This window comes from Notolabrus celidotus, chromosome 20, assembly GCF_009762535.1.
Source record: "Notolabrus celidotus isolate fNotCel1 chromosome 20, fNotCel1.pri, whole genome shotgun sequence".
NCBI lineage: Eukaryota > Metazoa > Chordata > Actinopteri > Labriformes > Labridae > Notolabrus > Notolabrus celidotus.
In genome coordinates, this window is record NC_048291.1 from 5768479 (window position 1) to 5794838 (window position 26360).

Genomic DNA, 26360 nt, shown 5'->3' on the forward strand with positions numbered 1-26360 from the left:
TATATAATAAAAAATAAATAATAACAAAATAGATAAAATAAAAACAAACATTTATATATAGACAAAATAACAACAAAAAATATAGTAATAATACAAATGAGTGGTAAAAAAATTAATAAAAAAAGACTATCTACTGTCAGGCATTTCAGGCAGGGGTCAGGGCTACCCGTATAACCCATAGACTGTAAAAAAAATATGGACGTAGTATCCGTGACGTCACCCATCTGTTTCTGAACGCTGTTTTGAAGCCAATCGGGAGCGGCAGCCATATTGCTTCTGTCGAGCCAGTGTGACGAGCCTCCTAGCCAACAGGTGCAGTGTTCCTGCATGCAGCTGAGCCTCTCATTGGAAGACTAGTAATCTCAATAACTTTGAAATTGCCGAATTAGAAAAAAATTCACCCCCCTCACAGTGAGAGGACATCGAGAAATGAGCTATTCAGACTACACTCATCTTTTGTACCAGGCTGTAAACACGTTTATTAATGCTGCAAAGATTGTCTTTTTCCCATTAATGTGTATGTGACATCCGGTACTTCCGGAGCCAGCCTCAAGCGGATCCTCGATGAACTGCAGCTTTTAACACTTCCGCATTGACTCATATTTTTAGACCGGAGGTTGCCGCTTGGTATAACCATGCTTTATGCTGAGATCAGCTACGTCATGCAGATATCATGGTCATGGAGGAAACTAGATATTGCCCACAATCGGCATGGCTCTTGACATTGACTCTGGTCACTTGAGTGTTTTACTCCAAACTTTAAGTGTATGCTGTAGCCATTCATTTTCAATTTTAATGTTATTCACAGACTTAATGTTAGTGAAAGGTAAAGTAGATAATGAAACCCCTTTTAGTTGTACTCTGCTCTATCTGGGTCTAACATGCCTCCTCATCTCCTCCTAACCACGCCACTATTGTGGCTAACTGAGCAGCCCAATAATAATACATTTTCATGTTCATTGAATACATTTGTTTCACTGCAGTATTCAAAGGTCTTTAAGTCTATCAGCTCCCCCTGCTGGTAGAAACACATTACAGATAATCACGACCTGAAAACCCCGTTTGATTGAAGACTACAAAACCAAAGCAGAAAGTAAAGTGTATTTGATTTTGACATTTCCTTTGCCAGCAGCAGAAAAGCATTGTTTGTACGAGGTAAATCAAATGATTAAAACTACAAAAAAAAAAAGATATCAGATATCAAAAGATACCACTTTCCAAAAGTCTTTTTTTTTTTTACTCAAGCACCCCAAACTTCAGCCACCTCTGGGTATTTCAGAGCTGTGTTGTATGTTCCATGGGAACGTGCTGAAGAAACCAAGTTTTGATTTATTTGAAGTTTTACAAGGCTGAGCAGGAAGAAGAAAACCACGACAGTGATCTCAATCATAACACCACAAACAACAATCAGTGTCTTCCTGTTCAACCCATCATCTTTATCTACAGAAGAGACTTCCTGTCAGGAAATGAACTATACAAAAGCTTGGTTCCTCCACTATGAGGGGACACTACATTAACTTACATTCATCAAATGCAGTGATGCCCAAACTGAGGGATGCGACCCCAAGGGGGGGTTATATTGACCCTACACAGCAGTGGTCGACACATACTTGTGCGTCGTTGTGTCTGTGACGTGCAGCAATACTCTGCCGAAACACTTGAGGGCAGAGTGGTCTCTGATAGTCGAGTCACCTGTTTCTTGTCCGGCTTTCCATTTACTTTTTCACAGCGATTCAGAGCGTATGATGTTAATTTACAGCTGATACATGTTGCCATTTATCCTACAGAGAAAATTACAGGGAGGAATAGAGAGGAGACGTCTGAGGAGAGGAAATACAAGGCCGATTCAATGTGTAGTTACATTTTGGAGGAGATGTGTGTCGTCTATGTGCAAAGGCCTCTGCGGAGTCGCAAGAGCTCTGTAGACCTACAGTGTAGCCTATGCCGTCGATTCGAAGCAGAAGTTAAATCCGGCTTTAGTCCCACCTGCCGATCAGCTATCTGACCAGTCCAAATATGTAACAGTGTAAAACAGTAACCCTGGGATGTATTGATCAGCAGTAGGGATGTAAGGATACACTCATCCCACAATTCGATTCAAATCCCAATTTTTGGTTCACGATACGACTCACTCACTTGTACCTAAATCTCTAAAAGTAGTATGGGAGGTAGAACCTTCAGTTATCAGGCCCCTCTACTTTGGAATCATCTACCAGTCAGGGTCCGGGAGGCAGACACCCTCTCCACCTTTTAGAGTAGGCTTAAAACTTTCACTTTTGATAAAGCTTAACGTTACAGCTGGATCAGACTTGGACCAGCTTTTGTTATGCTGCTATAGGCCGGGGGAACTGGCTCACCCCCCCCCCCCCAACCTCTTCATCACTTACTTTAACTCTTCCTGTCCCATTAAAGTTACTAACCATAGACCTTTCTGGAGTCCCTGAGCTCCCTTGTCTCGTAGGTTCCTCTGAGCTGCCGTAGGCACCCTCCTGCTGTGGACGTTCTGGACTCCAGCTAATACGAACGTGCTGGACTCCAGCTAATACGGACGTGCTGGACTCCAGCAGCAACAGCTTCTACTACTCGTCTCATCACTATCACCTCTCTCTCTTACTCCCCTCTATCCGTCTTTCCAGACTCAACTCAGTCGAGGCATGATGGCTGTCTAACATGAGTCTGGTTCTGCCTGAGGTTTCTGTCTGTTAAAAGGAAGTTTTTCCTCGCCACTGTAACTAGCTAAATACTGCGATGTGCAATGCTCATGATGGATTAAGGTGGGGTCAGACTGAGTCTTACCCTGTCTTGGTGTTGGGTCTCTGTTCATAATTTGACATAGAGTGGTCTAGAGCTCCTATGTTTGTAAAAGCGTCTTGAGATAACGTTTGTTGTGATTTGGCGCTATACAAATAAAGGTTGATTGATTGATTGACTCACAATTCTCGAAGGTTTTTCAAGAAAACTGGATTGAACTCAAAATTTAAATAACTATTATTTTATTTCAATTCTCAGATATGGACAGCAGCAATACATATTTTTTCATTTATATTTCTTTGTAAGAAAAGTAGTCCTTTTTCATTTTTTAAGTTTTATTTTTGGGCCTTTTTTTGCCTTTATTGATAGGACAGCTGAAGACAGACAGGTAAGTGGGGAGTAGAGAGTGGGGGAAGACATGCAGCAAATGATCGCGGCCGGGAGTCGATTCAGAGGTCGCTGGATCGAGGACTATAGCCTCTGTATTTGGGGCACTTAGACCGCTAGGCCACCATCACCCCAATCCTTTTTCATTTTTAAGGTGTGGTGTAACTCAAATAAAACCACTGCACACTTTTTTTCAGCACCTTGCAAAAAAACTAAAAATCATCATACAAAAACACCTTGTTGGAAAAATTCAGAACAATTATAAAGAAATGGAAAGTGAACGATTCCCAAATGAAAGTATTTAATATTAAAACAAATCAGGTAAATCTCTTTAAATAAACAAAAGTGCAGCTTATGCTCCTGGCTTAGAATTTACATGTTTAAGGAATATCGGGGAACGCTGACAGCTCTTCTGACAGCTACCTATGGTAAGGGGAAGAGGCACCCTGACACTTGCAGTTGTAGATTAGCATCACAAAAGAAGAGAGAGGAGCAGGGGAAGGACATCTCAGAGTCTTGTGGAGGTGAAAAAAAATAGTGCGGTAAGGTTAAGTTAAAGGTGACCTATCATGCAAAATCGACTTTTTAATGGTTCTCTACCTGAAATATGTGTCCCTGTCTACAAACCCCCCGAGAATGAAAAGAATCCATTCTGCCCCTGTTCTGATTTCTCCACCTTTCTGTAAATGTGTGCTGAAACGAGCCGTTTCAGACTTCAGTGTTTTTCATACGTCACAACGACATCCAGTCTGTAACGGAGGTCAGAGCTCGGAGCTTGTTCAGCCCATAGACTGTATAAAATACAACTCAACCCCTCCTCTGTTTTTCATTCCCTGCACACGTGTGCTAACAAGAAGCTTAGGAGGGAGGCATGCTAGTTGTAGGCTGTCTTAATAAACACAAAGGTTGGTTTTACTCCCCACGTCTGCAGATTTGAAGATCTAGTGGATGATTTTTATTTTTCATGGAAAAGTGCTAGCCCTAGTTAGCATAGCCACATAGCTACATGTCGTAGCTGTGTACAAAGACACACATCGACATACTGATAAATAAAACAACAAGAAACACTAAATCTGTGACCAATGGTTCAGAAAGGTCCTGCTGCAGGCGCCTCTCCGTCAGGATCAGATTCTGGATCAGATTCAGAGGGTTGAAGTAACACGGGTCCGTGAGCAGCCGTGTATATTCAGCCAACATATAAACATTAGATCAACGTGCCGGAGAGCCGAGGCCACATCCACTTCCTGAGGGGGCGTGGTCAGAGGGAAAACCGACCGTTCTGAAGAGGGCTGAAGAAGAGGGCATTTCAGGCATGTCAAAATCTGATTTCAAAGTGTTTTTTTGAGCATAACCTTTAAAGACATGTTTTGCGGACATCTTAGACCAATATATATTGATGAAAAAAGCGTGATATGTCACCTTTAAAGAGCTCAGGTTAAACCTTTGAATATAATGTTCACGTCTCAGACCGGAGTTCAGATTCTCCTCCTCATCCTCATCCTTGGAAACAGATCCAGCAGACAGACACAAAGCAGCTGCTAAAGGTTTCCAGACAAACTGAATTTACGCCAGATTTACAGTCAGATACAGAGGCAGCAGAGTGGGAAGAGCCCAGAGTCACAGACCTCAGATCAGTTCGTTGCTACAGTCTCGATCTCTGAGCTGCTGACAGTGTATAAAGATGGAAAAGACGACTCTATCTCCTCCTGTTGTACATAAGTGAAGCCAAAATAGTCAAATGGGCGACACAGACACAGTGACGCTGCTGCATCCACTTATGTCATGTATAGATTGGCGGTGCCACCCTTATAGACACGGCCCTGGTCTTCAGCTCGACCAGTCAGTGCAATCACTTCTGTTTTCAAGTTTCTGCGTAATCACACAAAATCTCAGTTTGTTTTGTGAACATGACAAACGTTTAATCAGTTTTTTGTCTGTTTTCATCAAACAAATACAGGCTGAGTGTGTGTATGTGTGTGTGTGTAGAAAGTTGAGAGTCAGTGGTGCATTCAAGTAAAACTCAAAATATAAAAAAAGCCTTTGATCAGTGAGTCTTTGTCAGTCTCAGGTTGACTGAAGATAACCATCGTTGCCTCTGATTGGTTATTGTAAATGTGACCACAGAAGCGTACAATAATGTTTTTTATGTGTGTGTGTTTGTGCACTCTTACTTATCTATCTTTGTGAGGACTAGTGCGATTTTCTTGGTTTTGAGGTCATCTGACAAAAATCATCCCCCAAAATCTGACAGACACAGGATTTTATGGTTCAATGAGGGTCCTCACAAGGGAATATAAACACACACACACACATATGTGTGTGTGTGTGTGTGTGTGTGTGTGTGTGTGTGTGTGTGTGTGTGTGTGTGTGTGTGTGAGTGTGTGAGTGCGTGTGTGTGTGTGTATGTATGTATGTGTGTGTTTGTGCAAGGCTGACTGATTAACTGTGTTTTATAAAATTAGAGAGACGGGAAGTAATCACAAAGACAGGAAGCTAAAAAAGGCCCAGTAGACGACAAAAAATTGTATGTATTGTTGCGTGTGTGTGTGTGTGTGTGTGTGTTGGCATTCAAAGTTCAGACCTCATAATGTTAGTCAAACATTTACCTTCACACACATGCATGATTCACAAACAGAGAAAAGGTGTGTATGTCCGTATGTGTGTGTCTGTGTGTGTATGTGTGTAAAAAGAGAGACACAATCAAGGTGCCCCTTACACGCCCCAACGTCCTGAATCCATTTATGACCTCGTGTGTGTGTGTGTGTGTGTGTGTGTGTGTGTGTGTGTGTGTGTGTGTGTGTGTGTGTGTGTGGGCGGGTGCACAGACAGAGAGAGACATGATTTCATTTCAGGGCGAGCGTGCACATCTGAAGAATGAGAATGAGAGAGGGAGGAAGGTAAAGCAAGCGTGAGAGAGAGAGAGAGAGAGAGGCAGAGAGAGGCAACTGAGCGCGCTCAGACGAGTCTGGCAGCAGACGGGGGAGTCATTCAGACCTGAGCAGGACTCGAACCAGCAACAAGCTTATACACAACCAGCACATATTCACCTCTGAGAAGAAGAAGGAATAGGAGAGGAGGGAAAAGAAGCAGAAAAAGAAGTAAAGGAAGAGAGAGGAGGAGGTGAAGGACAGGAAGAAGAGCGTCTGCAGGGGAAACAGGTCTGAATTTACTTCTGCTTTTTTTTTTTTTCAGGTACAGACTGTGTTAGTCTCTGAAAAACAACATCATTATAACAAACTCTGTGTGCTATATATTTATTGATTCCACACTTTTAATGATATTTGTTTTTTGGAAAATTAGACTTAACAAACAGAGATTAAGAACAATTTACAGATGAAACTTCAAGTAAAAATAATAGAATAACACAAACAGGAATAGCCAATTTCATACACATATTTCATAACGCTTTGCAAAGAAAAAAAACATGATTATAAACATAGATCTGAAATGATCAGGATGTACAATATTAACAGTTCACTAAAAACCTTAAATATTCAGAGTGGTAAGTTAAAAAAAAAATGAAATCTCTCTCTGAACTGACGATGCACGATGCAGTTTAACAAAAAGGATACATTTAAAACAGAGACTCAGTAAAATCACACATTTTCTAAATTTGTGATTAAGAAAGTACTCTAATATTTTACTGCAGCATTAGTACTTCCACTGTGTTAGAAATAAAAAAAAGTTGTGTTCAAACTGTGTATTTCACTGAAGCCACAACCTCTGGTTTGGAGAAATGAAACATTCTACCAAAGTGCTAAAATCTGGCACCTGAGTTAACCCCAACCCAAAACTGCAGTATTATGTAAGTCATATTATTCAAAGGATGATAAGTACATTTGGATTTTTTAAACTTATCAAGTCAAATTTAGTTAACTTAAAATTTAAAGGAAGTCTATTTTTTACAGTGTATACATCATGACTTATAACAACTGAATTGATAAAAAAAACTGAATTAAAAGTGAAAAGATTAGTCATTTTTGCCTTCACATTTTGAGGATGTTTGTTTTCAGGGCTCCGACCCCTTTTTTGAAAAATGCTCTTAGCAAGGTGACGTAAACTCCTCAAATCATAGAGAACACAAGGTGCCTTCAAATGGGTCATGTTTATCGTGTTCAACAAGTTCACGAGAAATGGCCATATGAGCGCCCCCCCCCTCTCATCGTATTGAATGGGTGGTTTCCGGTGTTTCTGCAGCCAGCCTCAAGTGGATGCTCGAGTTTTATAACACAGTTTAATTGCAGTTTATAACACTTCTGCATGGGGTTCATATTTTCAGACCAGAGGTTGAATCAGTCAGTGAATGGAGCTGAATGCCAGGGTGTCATCTGCATAGCGAATAATATTTTTAAAGTGTAATCGCATGAACACCACAGAGGACCCAGCTCAGAGCCCTGTGGTGCTCCTTAACACACCAAATACCTCATGTGAACACTTTCTTCATTTAGACAGCTGTATATTAAAATAAACAACAGGTCACATGACAACAACCAACCAATGAGCGGCCACTCACAGTCCTACATGTCAGGCTTCATTCGTCACCTGTTGTGCTGCTCCTGTAGTCCATCTCTCTAACTGTGACATGTCGTTGTTTTGGTTGTGGATTTCCCCTCAGGTGGCTGTGTTTCCATGGCAGGTGTGTGGTTGTTGCTGAGCCTGTGGCTAAGTGTGTGCCTGGCATCAAATCTGGATACCTCGTTCCCGCTGGTGAAGGTGGGTGAGGATGGAAGTCTGTTCGGACTGTCCGTTGCGCTGCATCTAGACCTGAAGACACACTCTTATCTGTAAGTACACCACCGTCTCTCTATCTAACTCCTGTCCTGTCTGTATGTCTCTCATGTGTGTCCAGGTCATAGACCGTGCAACACATGGATGTAGTCCCCATGATGTCACATATTTGTTTCTGAAGCAGAGTTTTGAAGTCTATGGATGGTGCATTCTGTGTTGAAAATCCTGACTCAACTTAATATCAGTCGACCTAGAATAAGCTAAGAGGTCGAGTTGAGACGGGCCTTTAGCCTCCTCGCTATGTGCCCACCTGTCAGTCAAGACAGTCTCTAATTCAGCAAAACATACTATCTTTATATCTTCTAAATTACTGATTTATAGAAAAATGTGACCCCCGTACAGTGTGTTATTAGAGAAATTTGATAATTAAGCCAAGATCATATTTTGAACCACGCTGTTAACATATTTGTTTGCTGTAAAGATTGGCTAATTTAAATAGGTCTGTATTTGGTTTCTTTGTACTTCCGGAGCAAACCTCAAGTGGACACACTAGGAACTGTGGTTTCATTTCTCACGGCCAGAAGTTGACGCTTGATCCAGGTGAATCATTGACTTTGTGTTAGTATTGAGCTTTGATCAGTAGTCAGTACTAGTAGTGTGAAAGTAGTGCACTCTGCAGCTAAGAGAAAAAAAACCATAGCCACCAAACATGTTGCTCTCTGCTTGTGTGATAGTCTGAAACCACATGTCAGACACAGAAACTGGCTTCAAGGTTTGGGTTGCTATTCAGAGGTGTTAGACCAAAGTGAAGCTGGTGAGTGGGAAAGTTGAAGCTCTACAAACTTTACAGATGACAGTTTGAGTGTTGGAGTTACTGCCAGTGAACATAATTCAATCTCTCATGGTGGTACAACAAGGGAAAACATCAACACCCCTACATAACAATCCCTGGTTGGCTCTGTTTTAACAAATTAATGAATAATCTACACTACCAGTCAAAAGTTTGGACACACCTTCTCATTCAATAGTTTTTATATATTTTTTAATTATTTTCAACATTGTAGATTAATACTAAAGACATCAAAACTATGAAATAATCTGGTTTTGCCATAATCTGGATTACAACACTAGTCAAATAGGCCTATCCATTGTGTACTAACCCTACCTCTGAACCACACAACTGATGGTCTCAAACACATTAAGAAGGCAAGTCATTCTACAAATGAACTCTTGACAAGGCTCATGTTAATTAGAAACCAGTCCAGGAGACCACTTCATGAAGCAGACTGAGAGAATACCAAGAGTGTGCAAAGCTGTCATGAAGGAAAAAGAGGGCTACTTTACAGAATCTAAAATATAAAACATATTCTGCTTTGTTTAACACTTTTTTGGTTCATTAAATAATTCCATATATGTTCTTTCATAGTTTTGATGTTTTTGGTATTAATCTACAGTGTTTCAAATTATTAAAATAAATACAAACCCTTGAATGAGAAGGTGTCTCCAAACTTTTGACTGGTAGTGTATGATATAATAATGACTCCCCCATAAAAAAACATAAAGAACTACATGCCCCCATCAGAAACTACAAGTCCAATAAAAAACAACAACACTGGGATTCACCATCTATGTCTAAGTTCAAACTTAGCCCAGTTTTTAATGTCATTTTTAAGTTGGGACAGACTTTCCATTAATGTTTAACGGGTTGTACCAGCAGAGGTTTTAACTGGTTGTCGATGAAACTTTTATTTAACACTTACTGAAGATTAATCATCACCTTATCATAATGCTCTGTCAGAGTTTACACCTTTCTGTTGCTGTTAGTCCAGTTAACAGCAGTTATTTTCAGCTGTTAGACTTTTTAGACGCAATTGGTTAAATGGAGTGAAAATATCATTTCTGCAACTCTCTCTACTCGCTCTACAAGTTAAGAAAAAGTCCACATGGTGCAACCAAACAATGAGACAACTTGAGTTACACACTAACTAGTTTCAATAAATTGTTTTGTTTGGATTTGGTACTCTAACTTAAGACTTTACAGACCTGGTGCAACAGGCCACAGGTCCCACAAAAGCCTACAGGCCACAAAAAGGAAGTAAAAAAACAAAGCGACAACCTACAGTCATGAAATAATTGATGCAATTGCAGAACATACAAAAAGGAATGCCGTTTTTTTTATTTCCACTTGCAACTGGCTGCAAAAGCAAAGTAAAAGTCATGAGGTCTCCTGTCAAAATGATCATTTTCTAGCAAATCAAACAAGTTTACAAACTGGTTCAAAAAACATTTCATGGTGCTTATTAATTTATTCCGGAAGTTGAATTTTTATTACAATGCATCTGATCTGATTTTATCAACGCTAGGAGTTTCTAATTCATTTGCAAAATTAGGGGCAGGGCTGAGTTGAAAACAGGTAGGCCCATTTTAGCTTTTAAGACCGCCTCAACTCCACCTCTTTGCCCGTGTTCAGTTTGATTTAAATTAATTGATTTAAACACACCTAGAAGCCAGTCTTCAACCCTAACCACAACCACTGTAAACGATGGATGACATGGGAGCTCCAAAAAATGTAGCCAAATCATTCAACGCTCCCCCTGCTGGTGGCTACAGTAATAGAGGTTATACATCCCGCCTCCTCCATGTTAACAAATGGGACATGGGTCAAACTTTAAAATCAAAACACACGTCAAATAGACATTTCTCAAACATGGTTCCTGTTATCATAGTTAGTTCTTATCGTGCTGATTTATGTGCAAGGCTTCTGTTTTCTGAGAAGTTTAGTTTTAACCAGTTATTTGATGCTATTAGGTCATGATGCTATTAGGTCATGACTGACACCTTTGTTGACAAATTGGGTTCACAGGTGGCTCCTATACCAATCTGTACCTCACAGTCTCTGCCTCCAAATGGGCAACGTTTTAGCGCCTGTCACAGTTTGTTTTTTTTCATACTGTCAATGTTTCCAGGACTGATCTCCTAACTCTTTAACATTGCCGCTTCCATCACCACAGATACATTTAATCACTGCATGCAGCTGTGGGTCAAAAGCTGCTTTGGATTCTACCTTATTGTGTGTTTTACAATTCTTTAAATTGTCACCAGATAAATAATGAGAAATCATGTCAAGAAAAACATGGTTGATTTAAATAAAGGTTAAGTCTAAATTCCCATTGATGGGCTACAAAACTTCTATTTAAAAAAAAACAATGGGGGACATCACAGAGACTGTCTGTGTTTTATACAGTCTGTGTTCAAACCCTAAAAAGATATAAGACCTTTAAAAAAACTACAGACCCCATCAATCAATTAATCTTTATTTGTATAGAGCCAAATCACGATAAACCATATCTTAAAACGCTTTTACAAACAGAGCAGGTGTAGACCACTCTATGTCAAATTATGAACAGAGACCCAACAACAAGCCAGGTAAAGACTCAATCTGACCCCACCTTAATCCACCATGAGCATTGCACCTCGCAGTATTTAGCTAGTTACAGCGGCGAGGAAAAACTTCCTTTAACAGGCAGAAACCTCGAGCAGAACCAGACTCATGTTAGACAGCCACCATGCCTCGACTGAGTTGGGTCTGGAAAGAAAGATAGAGGGGAGTAAGAGAGAGAGGGAGCGGTGATAGTGATGAGACGAGTAGTAGTAGCTGTTGCCGCTGGAGTCCAGCACGTCTGTATCAGCTGGAGTCTGGAACGTCCACAGCAGGGGGATGTCTAAGGCATCATAGAGGAACCTACGAGACAAGGGAGCTCAGGGACTCCAGAAAGCCTGATCCAGCTCTAACTATAAGCTTTATTAAAAAAGGGAAGTTTGAAAAGTAGAGAGGGTGTCTGCCTCCCAGACCCATGAAAACACTACATCTCCCATTAAAAAACTACAAGGCTAAAAAAATTAAAAACACTTAAAAAACTTACAGGACTAACCTGACAGTTCCTCCCTGGAAAACTACAGTTCAGGTGAAAAAAACTACAGGTGACATAACAAACTACAGCCCCCCTTAAAAGGATTTAAGTCCCATTTGAATCTTAGATAAAGACATATACAAACAACAACTGGCCTCAAGATAAAGTTTCCAAACACTACCGGCTACATAAAAACTACAGGTCCCCCCAAAAATACCCACTGAAGAACAGAAGGTAGAATTAATGGTATACAAGAACAAGAAAATCACAGAGTCTGTCAAGATCCCTGTTAACCCTAAATACTTCCTGATAACCCTGGATCCTCCTCACTATTCCCTCAGACCTTCCATAAGGACCTTGATTGATTTCTAGACCTCTGAATCCGCATTGAGCCTCTTTTCAAACACTCCTTGAACATCTACAAGGAAAGTTCAGTCCTCTGTAATGACTCCTTGAATCTTCCCGATGACCTGCAGATTCTTCTCCGTGCCTTTCCGAAGTGTGTGTGTGCGTTGCAGTGTAATAATGTGTTTCATGAGGAATTCTATAAATGAAAACTACTTTAAACCTGTTACACAACAGGAATTTACACACGCACACACAGTCACATACAGAGTCAGGTGGATGCCCTGCAGTGTTAATAATGTGTTTGGATTCTCTCGATGTCTGTGAAAACATCAGGTATGGTTTGCAGGGGCCTTGAAGACGTAGGAGGAGATTACAAGGACATTTGTTAGAGTCCTGGAAACCTTGTTGCAACTTCACTGACTCCTCAATTCCAGAGGTTTTAAAAGAGAGGAGGTGTCCTGTGAGTCTGTTGTGAAGTTACAGATGTCTCCAGAAAGTTCCATGAGTCCTTGTTCAGTTTTAAGGAACTTTAAGAGGACCTTGAGGGGGTTTCCAGGGGTTCCCGGCATCCCCTCTTGGTACAGCCTGATAAACTGTTCTTGTTTGCACAGTCGGTGATACAGAGCTCAGTGCTGAGTGAGCGTGAGCAGCTGCTGTTGGAACTGATGCTGACTTGGTCACATGATGTCACGTCACATGATCTGTCAGCAGCTCCTGGATCAGTCTGATAAAACCATAGACTGCATAAATAATGGAGGTAGTCTCCGTGACGTCACCCATCTGTTTCTGAAGCGCTGTTTTGAGGCCAATTGTCGGCGGCAGCCATGTTGGACATGTTGAACTCAACATAACTGCTGTCAAGTGAGTTTGACGTAAAGAGGCAGGCTTTGATCCTCCTAGCAAACAGCTACAATGTTCCTGCCTGTCAATCAAGTCAGCTGTGCCTCTCACAATGGAAAACTCCTAATCTTAATATCATCTAAACGTGTGTGTGCCGATCAAGAAATAAGATATCCAGACTACACTCGTTTTTTGTCCCTGACTGTAAACATGTTTATTTCTGCTGTAAAGATCGTCTTTGTTGAATTTGTGTGTATGTGGTTTCCGGTACTTCCTGGAGCCAGCCTCAAGTGGACACTCGAGGAACTGCAGTTTTTAACACTTCCGCATTGGCTTCAATTCTCGCGGCTCGAGGTTGCCGCTTGAATAAAACGTGACGACTCCAGGCAGCATCTTCCAGTGTTAAACAATGAAGTCAGTGTGAAAGTGCAAAAAAAAAAAATGCAGTTCCTCAAGTGTCCACCAGAGGCGACCTCCAATCCCCAACAACCCTCATATGCTAACTCCTTCCACTTCTCCCACCCTCCCCTCCAAATACAGTATCATCTGGTTCCAGGAAACCAACATGGCGATCAAATGCCGATCTCAAAGCTGTGTTCATTTTTCATACAGTCTATCAATGGAGATCCTGATCTCGAGTGTTGAGTTCACTCAGAGGTCCTCCAGCTGTCCATCTCTGCTGTCACCATGACGACTGCCTCTTTATGTCCTCTAATTGGATTGGCTGCTAATGGACCCCTAACACACGCACACAGACACACACAGTAATCTATTTTCCTTAAGGAGTTCAAAGGTCATGGGGTCACTTCGTCCTCTCATTGGCTGAGAACGCCCCCCCCATTAGATGCCTCCCCCTCTCTTACTGGTTGAACAGGAACATTCAGAAGTGATCAATATTAATGGGAAGGTTTTAAAAGCTTCCTGGCGCCAAAAAAAAAAACAGTCAAAGAGGTCCTTGAGGAGGTTCCAGGAGACCTTGCAAAGTTTGAGCCTCTGTCAGGAGACGATTAGAGCTCAGACGTGTGATACTCTGTGACTTCATCGGCACGTTAAAACACCTGCAGAGATCTGATCTAAGGTCAGAGGTCATGGAGGGATCTGGATCAGATGCTGTGTGTTCAGCTGGAAGACTGATCTTACAACAGTGTGTGTGTGTGTGTGTGTGTGTGTGTGTGTGTGTGTGTGTGTGTGTGTGTGTGTGTGTGTGTGTGTGTGTGTGTGTGTGGATCTGAATCTAGGACAGGAAATGAAACTCAGAGAGAGACTTACAGAGTATTATAGACATGTAGACACACACACACACACACACACACACACACACGCACACACACACACCTAAGAGCCAGTCTTCAACCCTAACCACAACCACTGTAAACGATTGATGACATGGGAGCTCCAAAAAATGTAGCCAAATCTCCAAAGCTCCCCCTGCTGGTGGCTACAGTAATAGAGGTGATAAATCCCGCCTCCTCCATGTTAACAAATGGGACATGGGTCAAACTTTAAAATCAAAACACACGTCAAATAGACATTTCTCAAACATGGTTCCTGTTATCATAGTTAGTTCTTATCGTGCTGATTTATGTGCAAGGCTTCTGTTTTCTGAGAAGTTTAGTTTTAACCAGTTATTTGATGCTATGAGGTCATGATGCTATTATGTCATGACTGACACCTTTGTTGACAAATTGGGTTCACAGGTGGCTCCTATACCAATCTGTACCTCACAGTCTCTGCTTCCAAATGGGCAACGTTTTAGCGCCTGTCACAGTTTGTTTTTTTCATACTGTCAATGTTTCCAGGACTGATCTCCTAACTCGTTAACATTGCCGCTTCCATCACCACAGATACATTTAATCACTGCATGCAGCTGTGGGTCAAAAGCTGCTTTGGATTCTACCTTATTGTGTGTTTTACAATTCTTTAAATTGTCACCAGATAAATAATGAGAAATCATGTCAAGAAAAACCTGGTTGTGGTTCTTTAAAAACAGACCATGCCAGACACCGAGTTGTGGCCTCTTACACACGGCATTTCTGAAACAGCGCTGGAATGAAGTTCCTCCATCATTACACCTTTGTATTTGCACGTTGCAGCCAGGCGGCAACCTCCGGTCTAAAAATATGAGTCCAATGAAAAAGTGTTAAAAACTGCAGTTCATTGATGATCCGCTTGAGGCTGGCTAAGGAAGTACCGATTCAAGAAAGACGATCTTTACAGCAGAAATAAACATGTTTACAGCCTGGTAGAAAAAACGAGTTCAGTCTGGATACCTTATGTCTCGATCGACACACACTGTACGGTGGGTGAATTTTTTCATAACGTAGCAATTTTGAAGATATTCAGATTGCGAGTTTTCCATTATGAGAGGCTCAGCTGACTTGATTGACAGGCGGGAACTAGGGATGCACCGATCCGATCCTGGTATCTGATATCGGCTAGATCCAGCTAAAAAACCTAGATCGGATATCGGTGACAAGGGGCCGATATATAGTGCCGATCCATATGCAGTTCTATGCTTTTCTGTGTTTACAACACCCATGTGCGTCTCCTACATCATCAGCGCCGGCCAGTCTGTGCACTTTTGCCCGGTGGAGCATGGTGGAGGATAACTACAGAGGCTCTGCAGTTTAGGTGCATGCTTCTTTTGCTGACAACTCCGCCGGAAACTTGCAACTTGCAACATGTGCAGTGCACATGTTGCAAGTTGCAAGTTTATTAATTAGTCTATTAATGGATTCAAAGTGTGAAAAAACGGACAGGTTATTGGATTTAATGTTCCGGATCCTTGAAATTTCCAGCCTCTGGTTTAGCACTTGGAACCCAGGTACAGTTCACCATCAAGTCAGAAAAGCCTCAAGTTGCCAAAACATGATTCTATCCTCACATTAAGGAATAGAGATTGTTAAATCAATACCAGGATCGGATAGGCTTGTATCGGTATCGGCAGATACCAAAGCCCAGGTATCGATATCGGTATCAGGAACTAAAAAGAAGGATCAGTGCATCCATAGCGGGAACACTGTAGCTGTTGGCGAGGAGGCTCAAAGCCCGCCTCTTTACATCACACTCGCTGGACAGCAGCAATATGGCTGCCACCGCCGATTTGACTCAAAAAACAGCACTTCAGAAACAGATGGGTGACATCACGGACACTACGTCCATTATTTATACAGTCTATGGTTGTAGCACGAAATAGCATATTGGTGTCCCACTGTGTGATCTCACATCCCATTACCACTGCCACTGTCTCCCAATTCAACATCTGATATTTTTTTTTGAGTGAAAATCTTTAAGGCCGTCACTTCGCTGTTTTTCAATCATCTTACAGATTGTGTCAAGACTGTGGTCTCCGAAATGTCTTCTTCTATTTTTTAAGTGAGATGTTATATTAAAAACAGCTTAAACATTTAGCATTTTAATATTAACCTTGAGACGATCCTAAAAAGACAGATAGCAGATGTGACTGTGATCAGTACCTGAGACACTCATCACCAGAAAAACTAACAGTGCTGACTGAGTCGCTCCCAGAATTACGGGAGACACCGGGTCCTTTGTCTGTCATTGTCTCCTGTCCTCTGTGTGTTTTGTGTGTGTGTGTGTGTGTGTCCTGGATGTCTTTAACTTTCAGACGTCCCTTCATTTATTCCAGGAATGTCAGTACAATAAATTGAACACAACAGGGATCAAATATATCCAAAGAAGATGTAGTTAAAAGCTCTAAAGGTTGTTATAAGCATTCCCAGTATCCTTGAGCAAGTCTTAGGTTGTTTCCAAAATTTGCTGGAGTCCTTTAGAAGTCCTTGGTGTCCTTGAATTAGGTCCAAGGTGTTTCATAAAGCTTCTCGAATCCATCAAAACCTTCAAGGGGTCCTTGAACAAGTGAAATATTTTCAGCATGTTTTAAATGCTCAAATGGTCCCTCAGAAAATCTCAGGTGTCTTTGCTTTAGTTTTAGGATGTTTTATAAAGCTGCTAGAGTCTTGCAGAAATGCCCAGGTGTTCTTGAACAAGTTCCAGGTAACAGACTCCTTATCTTTCTTCTCTCACCTGGTTCATCCTTACAGACAATTGGTCGGGGCTCCAAGGGAAAAGGCGGAGCTGAATGTTCAAGCAAATAGAACAGGAGGAGTGTACAGCTGCCCAATCAACGCTGACCAATCAGACTGCAGCAGGATAAAGCTCATTGACCCAGGTGGGCCTTTAAATCTTCTCTTGGCATAAAGTCGTTTTAGAGTTAGAGTATCATCTTACAGTATCTCATCCTTATTGCAATGCATTATGGGTAATATTTTGGACCTTCTCCAGCCCAAACTTACACCTAATGTGTAATCATTTGGTGTAACACTCATACTTCTTGGCCTTTGGGGTAATCTTTGTACCTTTTGTTGCACAGTGCTGTTGTATTTCTTGTTTTTAAAGTCATGTTTGGTGACCTGATTTGTGTCGTGTAACTTAAGTTTATTGGTTTGATGGCTCTGACTGGCCGTAATGTCAAGCTCTCAGCCAATCACAGAGAAGCAGACCTCTCAGGTTGTTTTTTTATTGATGTTATCTCTTTCCTGGTGCATTATGGGTCCCCCATCGCTCAGTGAGCAGTGACAGCTGCAGTCTGTTTCTGAGAGCTTTTATCTGCCTCTCTCTCTCTCTCTCTCTCTCTCTCTCTCTCTCTCTCTCTCTCTCTCTCTCTCTCTCAAACACAGCATCTGTTATAAAGTATGTTGCCTGCTGTGTCTCACGCCTTTCTAACCTGTTCACAGACCAGAGCTTGTCTGACGAGATGTTTGAAGACATGTGGCTGGGTGTCTCAGTGGCCAGTCAGGGCCCACCTGGGGGGCGGGTTCTGGTGAGTCTGTGTTCTCATTTGCTTAACTGTCACTGTATTTCAACAGCTAACAGACTAATTAACTGTCAAATTAACTTCATATCAGTGTAAGTAATTACAAAGCAAATATTGACTCATTAACTAACCTAATAACTAACAACTAACCTATCATAAGTTAACCGGCAGGCACTCTGTCTTACAAACTAAACAACCTACTGACTGACTTCTTCTCTGACTCACAACTTAGAAACTACAGAAGTACTTAACTTAAATGCTAACTGGGTAAGTTACAATCAATTTAACTGGTAGGTAAATATTGACATTCACCCAGTTACCTGGCTGTCAAACTTTACAAATTGAGTGAGTAATCCATTAACCATCAAGGTAAGAAACAAATCTCTAACTTCTAATGACTGACTGTGACTACCCGTCACACATACTGAGTGACAACATTTCAAAGTAACTTATTTTCTACCAAACTAGTTAAATTATTGTCATTTTACCAAACTGGCCTCATTTAACTAAGCAAACAATACCTCATTGAAAAACTGGAAATTTTGATAAACAACAAAATAACGTGCTCAATAAGATATTGACTAACTAACGTACTAACTAACTAACGTATTAACTAACTAACTAACTAACGTATTAACTAACTAACTAACTAACTAACTAACTAACTAACTAAGTAACGTATTAACTAACTAACTAACTAACTAACGTATTAACTAACTAAGTAACGTATTAACTAACTAACTAACTAACGTATTAACTAACTAACTAACTAACTAACTAACGTATTAACTAACTAACTAACTAACGTATTAACTAACTAACTAACTAACTAATGTACTAACTAACTAACGTACTAACGTACTAACATACTAACCTACTAATGTACTTACTAACGTTCTAACCTACTAATGTACTAACTAACATTCTAACCTACTAATGTACTAACTAACTAACTAACTTACTAACCTACTCACTCACTCACTCACTCACTCACTCACTCACTCACTCACTCACTCACTCACTCACTCACTCAGTGGCCAACTAAGTAACTAACTAACTAACTAACTAACTAACTAACTAATCTGTAATTTCTCCAGGCGTGTGGTCATCGCTTCGTTAAACTGTATGGAGCTTTTCAACTCAGACACATGATTGGTCGATGTTATATCCGTGGAAACAACTTCCAGTTTAATGTATCGGACTTAGACTGGCAGAACCCGGACCAGGCCTGCAGGTAATTCACATCACATGGCATATCCAGCATACACCAAGTCATGTCATCTGTTTGCCACGTCCTATTACACGCCACCTGACACTAGACACAGGTCACCTGAAACACTAAGAAACACGCCTTACAGCCTGTTACAGAAAACGGCCTCGGCCTACGTAGCTAATTTCTCTATCGGCACACACTGTAGGGGGGGTGATTTTTTTCGTACGCAACGGTTCAGAAGAAATTAAGATTACGAGTTTTAGCCCAAATGAGGACATGACTGAATGGACTGACAGGCGGGAACACATACCTGTTGGCTAGGAGGCTCAAACCCCGCCTCTTTACTTCACACGAAGTTTGGATGAGTTCAGCATTTCCAATATGGCTCCCGCTGACGATTGGCTTTAATACAGCGCTCAGGAACAGATGGGTGACGTCACGGATACTACATCCATTATTTATTCAGTCTATGCACCTAACACATCACTGTATACATCCCCCATCATTTGATCAAACCAAACCACATCTCCCAACATTTCACCTGGCACGTCATTTGCTGCGTGAAATCACAGGACACACAAAACCTCATCATCTAATGTGTGACCATACAAGCCAAGACTTGTCCCCCTAAAAAACTAAGATACCTCTCTTCATGTGCCACCAGACACACAACATGTCCATCCTGTCACTTGATAGACTAAGCCATGTCACCTGACAGTCAAACCCGTGTGTGTGTATAGTCACCTAGGTGAGGTCTCCAAAGAGGCAATGTGTACCATGGGGATATCTTCCTCCATCACTCAAACTGAAGTCATCGTTGGCTCACCTGGAAGCTTTGAATGGCATGGTGAGACCCTCCTTTATATTCATCCATAATTTCTTTTCAGAAACCACCATCTTTTCATCTCTGATACTAATCATCACATAATGTGTGTATGTGTCTGTGTGTTTTAATTTGTGTTGTAGGAAATGTCCATGCCTCCTGGATGAATCCAGACGTGCAATTTGACACACGGAGGAGCTCCCTCAAAAAAGTGAAGGACAGGAATATTTACATAGGTGAACTGTCCCTTTAAATGCTACCTTTATCTCAGAAATCCCTTCTAAATCATTTGAAACCATTAAGCATGACTTCACCAGTTTCCTCAATGTCTATCTAAAATAAACTTTCAGGAATCCACTTTGGGAATCAGTGTTTTTCCCCTTTTATTGTAACAAAGTAATCCATGGATACACCCATTACCTAACAGGAACTACTAAAAGAAGTTTCTATGAGGTGCTACTTAAAGCTAGGGTTGGTAGTCACTGAAAACTAGCATGAATTTGAATGTAGCATTTCCTCGGGACTCCTTCTAACCCCTCGCCCCCTCCCCTCGGAGTTCCTCCAAAACAGAGCCCCCGCTCACATGCACGAGCGCCGCTGATTCATGACCATATGATTGTGACTGATTCAAAACCGGTCCTCAGCACATCGTTTGTGTTTTGCACTACGTCAACTCATGTCTCACTCAGTGGTAAGAAAACACCAAAACATTCTCATAGTGAAAGTTAAAAACACAAACAAACATGAAATGTACGCTTTGCAGGAGGCGGGCAGAACGGCAGGACAGGATTTGATTGGTTTCATAATTTGGCTCCTGATGGCAGGGATTGGTTGGTATTTTCCAAGCGGCAACCTCCGGTCTCAAACGATGAAGCCAATGCGGAAGTGTTATAAACAGCAATACATCGAGAATCCGCTTGAGGCTGACTGCAGAAACACCGGAAACCACATAGAAATGAATAGGAAAAAGACGACCTTTGTAGCATTAATAAACATGTTAACAGCCTGGTTAAAAAAACGACTTGGCTCTATGAAGCTAATCTCTCTAATGACACACACTGTAAAGGGGGTGAATTTTTTTCGGTTCAGAAGATATTAAGATTACGAGTTTTGCCCAAATAAGGACGTGACTGACGTGACTCCCGGTCGGGAACACATAGCTATTGGCTAGGAGGCTCACACTACGTCACACTCTGCCTGGTTGAGTTCCGCATTTCCAATATGGCTGCCGCCGTGGCTTCAAAACAGCTCTCAGGAACAGATGGGTGACGTCACGGATACTACGTCCATATTTTATACAGTCTATGGTATTTTCCCAGGTTTACTCCAGCTGTAGATAGCGGCTTTTTTTTTCGCTCTTTTTAAAGAACACATTATGCATTGATTGCCATCAGGACATAAAGATCATTTTAAACCAGTATAACAAAAAGTGTATCTAAATCTGACTACCAACCCCAGCTTTAAAGGGCAATATTGCAAAAATATATTACATTTGAGACTGACTCTCTCTCTCTCTCTCTCTCATCTCTCTCTCTCTCTCTCTGTCTGTGTGTCTGTGCGTGCAGGGTATTCCGTGACTCAGGCCTTGCATCTTCTGTCTAAGGATAGTGAAACCATAGTAACAGGTGATGGACTTTCAGTATTGTAGAAGTGATCAGCTGAGTGGAAAAGTGATTATTGATAAACTGAAATGTTTTCCCTTTTGATACACAGGATCTCCAAAGGACAGTAAACAGGACGCTCGTGGCTCTGTGCTGCTGCTGGTCAAACAGGATGACCTTCTGGTAATTCAGCAGACTCTGCGGGGTGAGCAGACAGGCTCGTACTTTGGTAACGCTTTGGCAACCAGCGACCTCAATAACGATGGGTAAGGAGGGATGCAAAGGTCACATGATCAGCGGTTAGAATCCAGTGGAGTTAAAAGTTATTGTCAGTTTTTCTCTCCTGCAGGTGGAATGACCTGCTGGTAGGCGCTCCTTTTTATTTCGAGCGTCAGCAGGAGGTGGGTGGGGCCGTTTATGTTTACATGAATGTAGGAGGCCGCTTCGATTCCCGTCCCAGTGTGGTGCTGAAGGGACCGGCTTGGTCTGCATTCGGTATGGCAGTCTGTGCCACTGGAGACCTGAACCAAGATGGCTTCCAGGGTGAGGACTTTGATGATACACTTGTGAAGATGATGAGAGAAACTGAGATGATAATCTCACAGGATTTCTTTCTTGTTTCAGACTTTGCAGTTGGAGCTCCTTTCCATGAAACAGGAAGTGTGATGATCTGGACTGGAAGCAAAGATGGAGTCTCTACAGAACCAAGCCAGGTCTGATAGTTATTCCCAACTCTTTATTGAATCTCTCAGAGACATCTGTAAACCCCCCCGTCTCTCTGCAGGTGATCAAGGGCAGCACGGTCTCTCCAAGGTTCAGATCCTTCGGGTACTCTCTGTCTGGTGGTTTTGATGTTGACGGGAACAAATATCCCGACCTGATGGTGGGCTCTCTGGATGACACTGTTGCTCTGCTAAGGTTTGATAATCCCCTCATCATCCTACCGTAAAGCTGCTGTTGGTAGCCGTGATATAAACATCAGTTTGGAGAGAGATTTCGAATGTCAACTACCCCTCCCCTCTCTGCTCCTGTAACCCCGCCCACAAAAGATTGTTGTGCGCATTCTATGAGGAAGTAGTGGCTTCCCAGCTAATCAGGGCGAGGTAGTTGGGCCGCCACTCGACGAATCAGGACAGAGGATTGGAGATTAGCTATGATTGGTCCATCATAACGGGAACGAGGGGAATAATAACATTGCTTTATACATAGGCATTGGAAAACAGAGATTTCCGATATTCTCAAATTACTTCACTTACCGATTACTACCGATGGGTATTATGACCTTTTCTCCAAACCCAGCAGAAAAAAACCAAAACGTTTTTTACACGATTCTTAACAACAGCAGCTTTGACCTGAAGTTATCAGGGACGCCTCTGATCCCACTTTACAACCCTGCTGAGATAATCATATGAAAATGTCTTAGGATACAATATGATCATACACTGTATAAATATTGGACGTAGTATCCATGACGTCACCCATCTGTTCCTGAGTGCTGTTTTGAAGCCGATCAGCGGCGGGAGCCATATTGGAAATACTGAATTCATCCAAACTTAGTGTGAGGTAAAGAGGCGGGGTTTGAGCCTCCTAGCCAACAGCTATGTGTTCCCGCCTGTCAGTCAAGTCAGTCATGTCCTTATTTGGGCTAAAACTCGTAATCTTAATTTCTTCTGAACCGTCACGTACGAAAAAAAATCACCCCCCTACAGTGTGTGCCAATAGAGAAATTAGCTCCATAGACAGAAGCCGTTTTTTGTACCAGGCTGTAAACATGTTTATTAGTGCTGCAAAGATCCTCTTTTTTGAATGGGTGTGTATGTGGTTTCTGGTGTTTCTGCAGCCAGCCTCAAGTGGATTCTCAATGAATTGCAGTTTGTAACACTTCCGCATAGGCTTCTATATTTTGAGACTGGAGGTTGCTGCTTGAATATGATACAATAAGCTCCATTATATGGTTGCAAAGGGGTGAAAAAATTCCAGTAAATTTCCAGAAAGTTTCTGGTAAATTTCCATGGGAAGTTAAGCTGGGGAATTTTGGAAATATTCCAAATTGGAAACTTTCCATGGGAATTTATGGGAATTGAGGGTAATTTAAAGGAAAGGTATCATATCCAAGCACAAATATTTGTTTTGTTATAAGCAGACATCCATCCAAAATAATACAATTAGAACTGTTTTAACCCAACCCATTCAAAAATGAACAAAAATGCAATCCCAACAAAGTCCCATTCAAAATGTTAAATGCAAAGAGCCCCTCTCCCTCCCAAAAAGTCCCATTCAACATGCAAATAAAAAAGCATCCTCCCTCAAGCTTCTCAAGCCTAGCCTCTGCAGGATTCTAGAAATCATTTGTGCATGTGATGGAGGAACGCACAGTGCATGCAGGGGGCGTGGTCTCAAAAGCCCTGCAGTAAGCAGTGTGCTTTGTGCATGTGATTGAGGAATAGCATAGACATTCAACTGTACTTGCATGAAATCTGGTTGTTTTTGTCAGGATGGTGCTTAAATATATTTTCCCCAACTATATTTAAGTTCCCTATAAAGAGCCAACCTTTAATTTAGTAAATTAATTTAATAAATTCCTGTTTATTCCTATGGAAATTTTCCAATTTTGAAAAACCCTACTACATTTTATGAAACTAGCCCTGTGATACAATACGATATGTAATGACATGATAAAAGAAGTACAACATGATACAATATGATGCTATTATGTTCCACGTTATGATAGTGCCTTTAGCAGGACCAGACTCATGTTGAACATCCATCTGCCTGTTGGACTTGGAAAAGAGGTATAGATGGAAGTGTAGAAACAAAGAGATAGAAAGAGACAGGCAGACGGCAACAACAGCAGCAGCTCGTACAGACTTATTAGACGGATTAGAATATTTATAATGGTTAAAGACAGCAGGTCTAATATTATCTCTTATATCAGCATTCTGTGTGGGATTACTGCTGAAATATTCTAGTATTGAATGAGTGTTAACTAAACTGATGGATCCATTGTTTCCTCAGAACCCGTCCAGTCATTCACCTCAATAAGACCCTCACAGTTTCCCCGGCCATCGTTGACCCCCAAAGCTGTGACTTCTGGTGAGATCCAAACCTGTGTGACTTGCTAACATGCCAACATGCTAAAAGCCTACAGGCCGACTCACTGTATGTGTGTGAATGTGTGTGTAGTATTCAGGTGAAGGTGTGTTTCTCCTACATGTTCAGCATTGGAGCGAAGAGTGACAAAGACAACATCAGTGAGTAAAAGTTAAACATCTTCTTAATGAATTACAGCAATAAAGAAATTGATATTACAACCCCAGTTCCAAAATATGTGGAGACACTATGTAAATTGTTGATAAAAATAGATTTTAATGGTTTGTAGATTGTTCAAACTTTATCTTTATTTGTAAATACTGCGAAGACAACATATTAGATGTTGAAACTGAACATTTTTAGTGTTTTCTGAAAAACACAAATACAATCACATAAAAAACAACACCTGGCAATCCTGTGAGGCTGAGTCCCTCAAACAAGATTCAACATTCCACGAGACACTGCATGTACAACTGGTTCAACCATTTCTGATACTTTTCCTCTGTGAAGAATTGTGAAGAGATTTTATCATCTACAGTTCATAACATCATTAAAAGATTCTGAAAACTTGGAGATATATCTGTACAAAAAGGATAAGACTGAAAACCAGTACTGGATGGCCATAATCTACAGATCCTTATGGCAAAACAGACATGACTCTGTAGTGGAAATCACTGCATGGGCTGAAAATCACTTTAAAGAACTGTTCTCTGTGAACACAGTTTGTCACTGTATTCAGGTTAAAAATGTTCCATGCAAAGAGGAAACCATATGTAAACAAGATCCAGAACCACTAGCGACTTCTCTGAACCTGAACCTGTTAATGATGGACTGAGGCGAAGTGGAAAACTTTCCTGTGGTCTGATGAATCATATGGGGCGCCATTTGTAAAGTTGTGCACACTGAAAATAACAGCTACAATTCTCCACATTTAGCTCCAAAACGTCATAAAAATGTGGAGTGAATTTTTAAAAGTGATTTTTTTCTTTATCATATGTGGAGCAACATTTGTGATCTTCACATTTAACCTTGATTTGAAAAATATATTTAGTTACAGTCATTGTAACATTGTTAAATCTAAATGCTAAATAGAAATAGAAATTCTAAATGTTAAATCCAAATGTTAAATTTTAAATATAAATCTTAAATATAAATCTCAATGTTAGATTTTAAATCTCAATGTTAAATTTTAAATCTTAATGTTAAATATAAATATAAATGCTAAATCTAATTGTAATATATGAATCTAAATGTTAAATCTAAATGCTATATATAAATCTAAGTGCTAAATGTTAAATCCAAATGTTGAATTTTAAATATAAATCTTAAATATAAATCTCAATGTTAAATTTTAAAATTTAAATGTTAAATTTTAAATCTTAATGTTAAATATAAATATAAATGCTAAATCTAATTGCAATATATAAATATAAATGTTAAATCTAAATGCTATACATAAATCTAAATGCTATACTTAAATCTAAATGCTAAATGTTAAATCCAAATGTTAAATTTTAAATATAAATCTTAAATATAAATCTCAATGTTAAATTTGAAATCTAAATGTTAAATATAAATATAAATGCTAAATGTTAAATCTAAATACTAAATGTTAAATCTAAATGTTATATTTAAATCTAAATGTTAAATATAAATCATAATGTTAAATGTAAAATCTAAATGTTAAATATAAATTGAAATGCTAAATGTTAAATATAAATTTCAAATTTTAAATCTAAATGTTGATTGTTAAATATAAATGTTAAATATGATATAAATTATAAATTTAAAATCCATATTTCAAATATAAATCTTAATTTTAAATATAAAT

General features: G+C 40.5%; 1 protein-coding gene across 1 annotated transcript in view; it reads left to right on the forward strand.

The window, feature by feature from the left end:
• Nucleotides 1–6084: 6084 nt before the first annotated feature.
• The window catches only part of LOC117831841 (integrin alpha-3-like), a 36543-nt gene continuing 16267 nt past the window's right edge, over nt 6085–26360 (forward strand). The window contains exons 1-14 of the mRNA XM_034710726.1: nt 6085–6296; nt 7754–7922; nt 17030–17157; nt 17723–17808; nt 18900–19036; nt 19756–19862; nt 19982–20074; nt 21404–21463; nt 21552–21705; nt 21789–21982; nt 22064–22152; nt 22224–22357; nt 24455–24532; nt 24623–24690. Of these exons, the coding sequence (XP_034566617.1) occupies nt 7768–7922; nt 17030–17157; nt 17723–17808; nt 18900–19036; nt 19756–19862; nt 19982–20074; nt 21404–21463; nt 21552–21705; nt 21789–21982; nt 22064–22152; nt 22224–22357; nt 24455–24532; nt 24623–24690 (1483 nt within the window). The 5' untranslated portion in view covers nt 6085–6296; nt 7754–7767. The remainder of the gene's footprint in view (nt 6297–7753; nt 7923–17029; nt 17158–17722; nt 17809–18899; nt 19037–19755; nt 19863–19981; nt 20075–21403; nt 21464–21551; nt 21706–21788; nt 21983–22063; nt 22153–22223; nt 22358–24454; nt 24533–24622; nt 24691–26360) is intronic.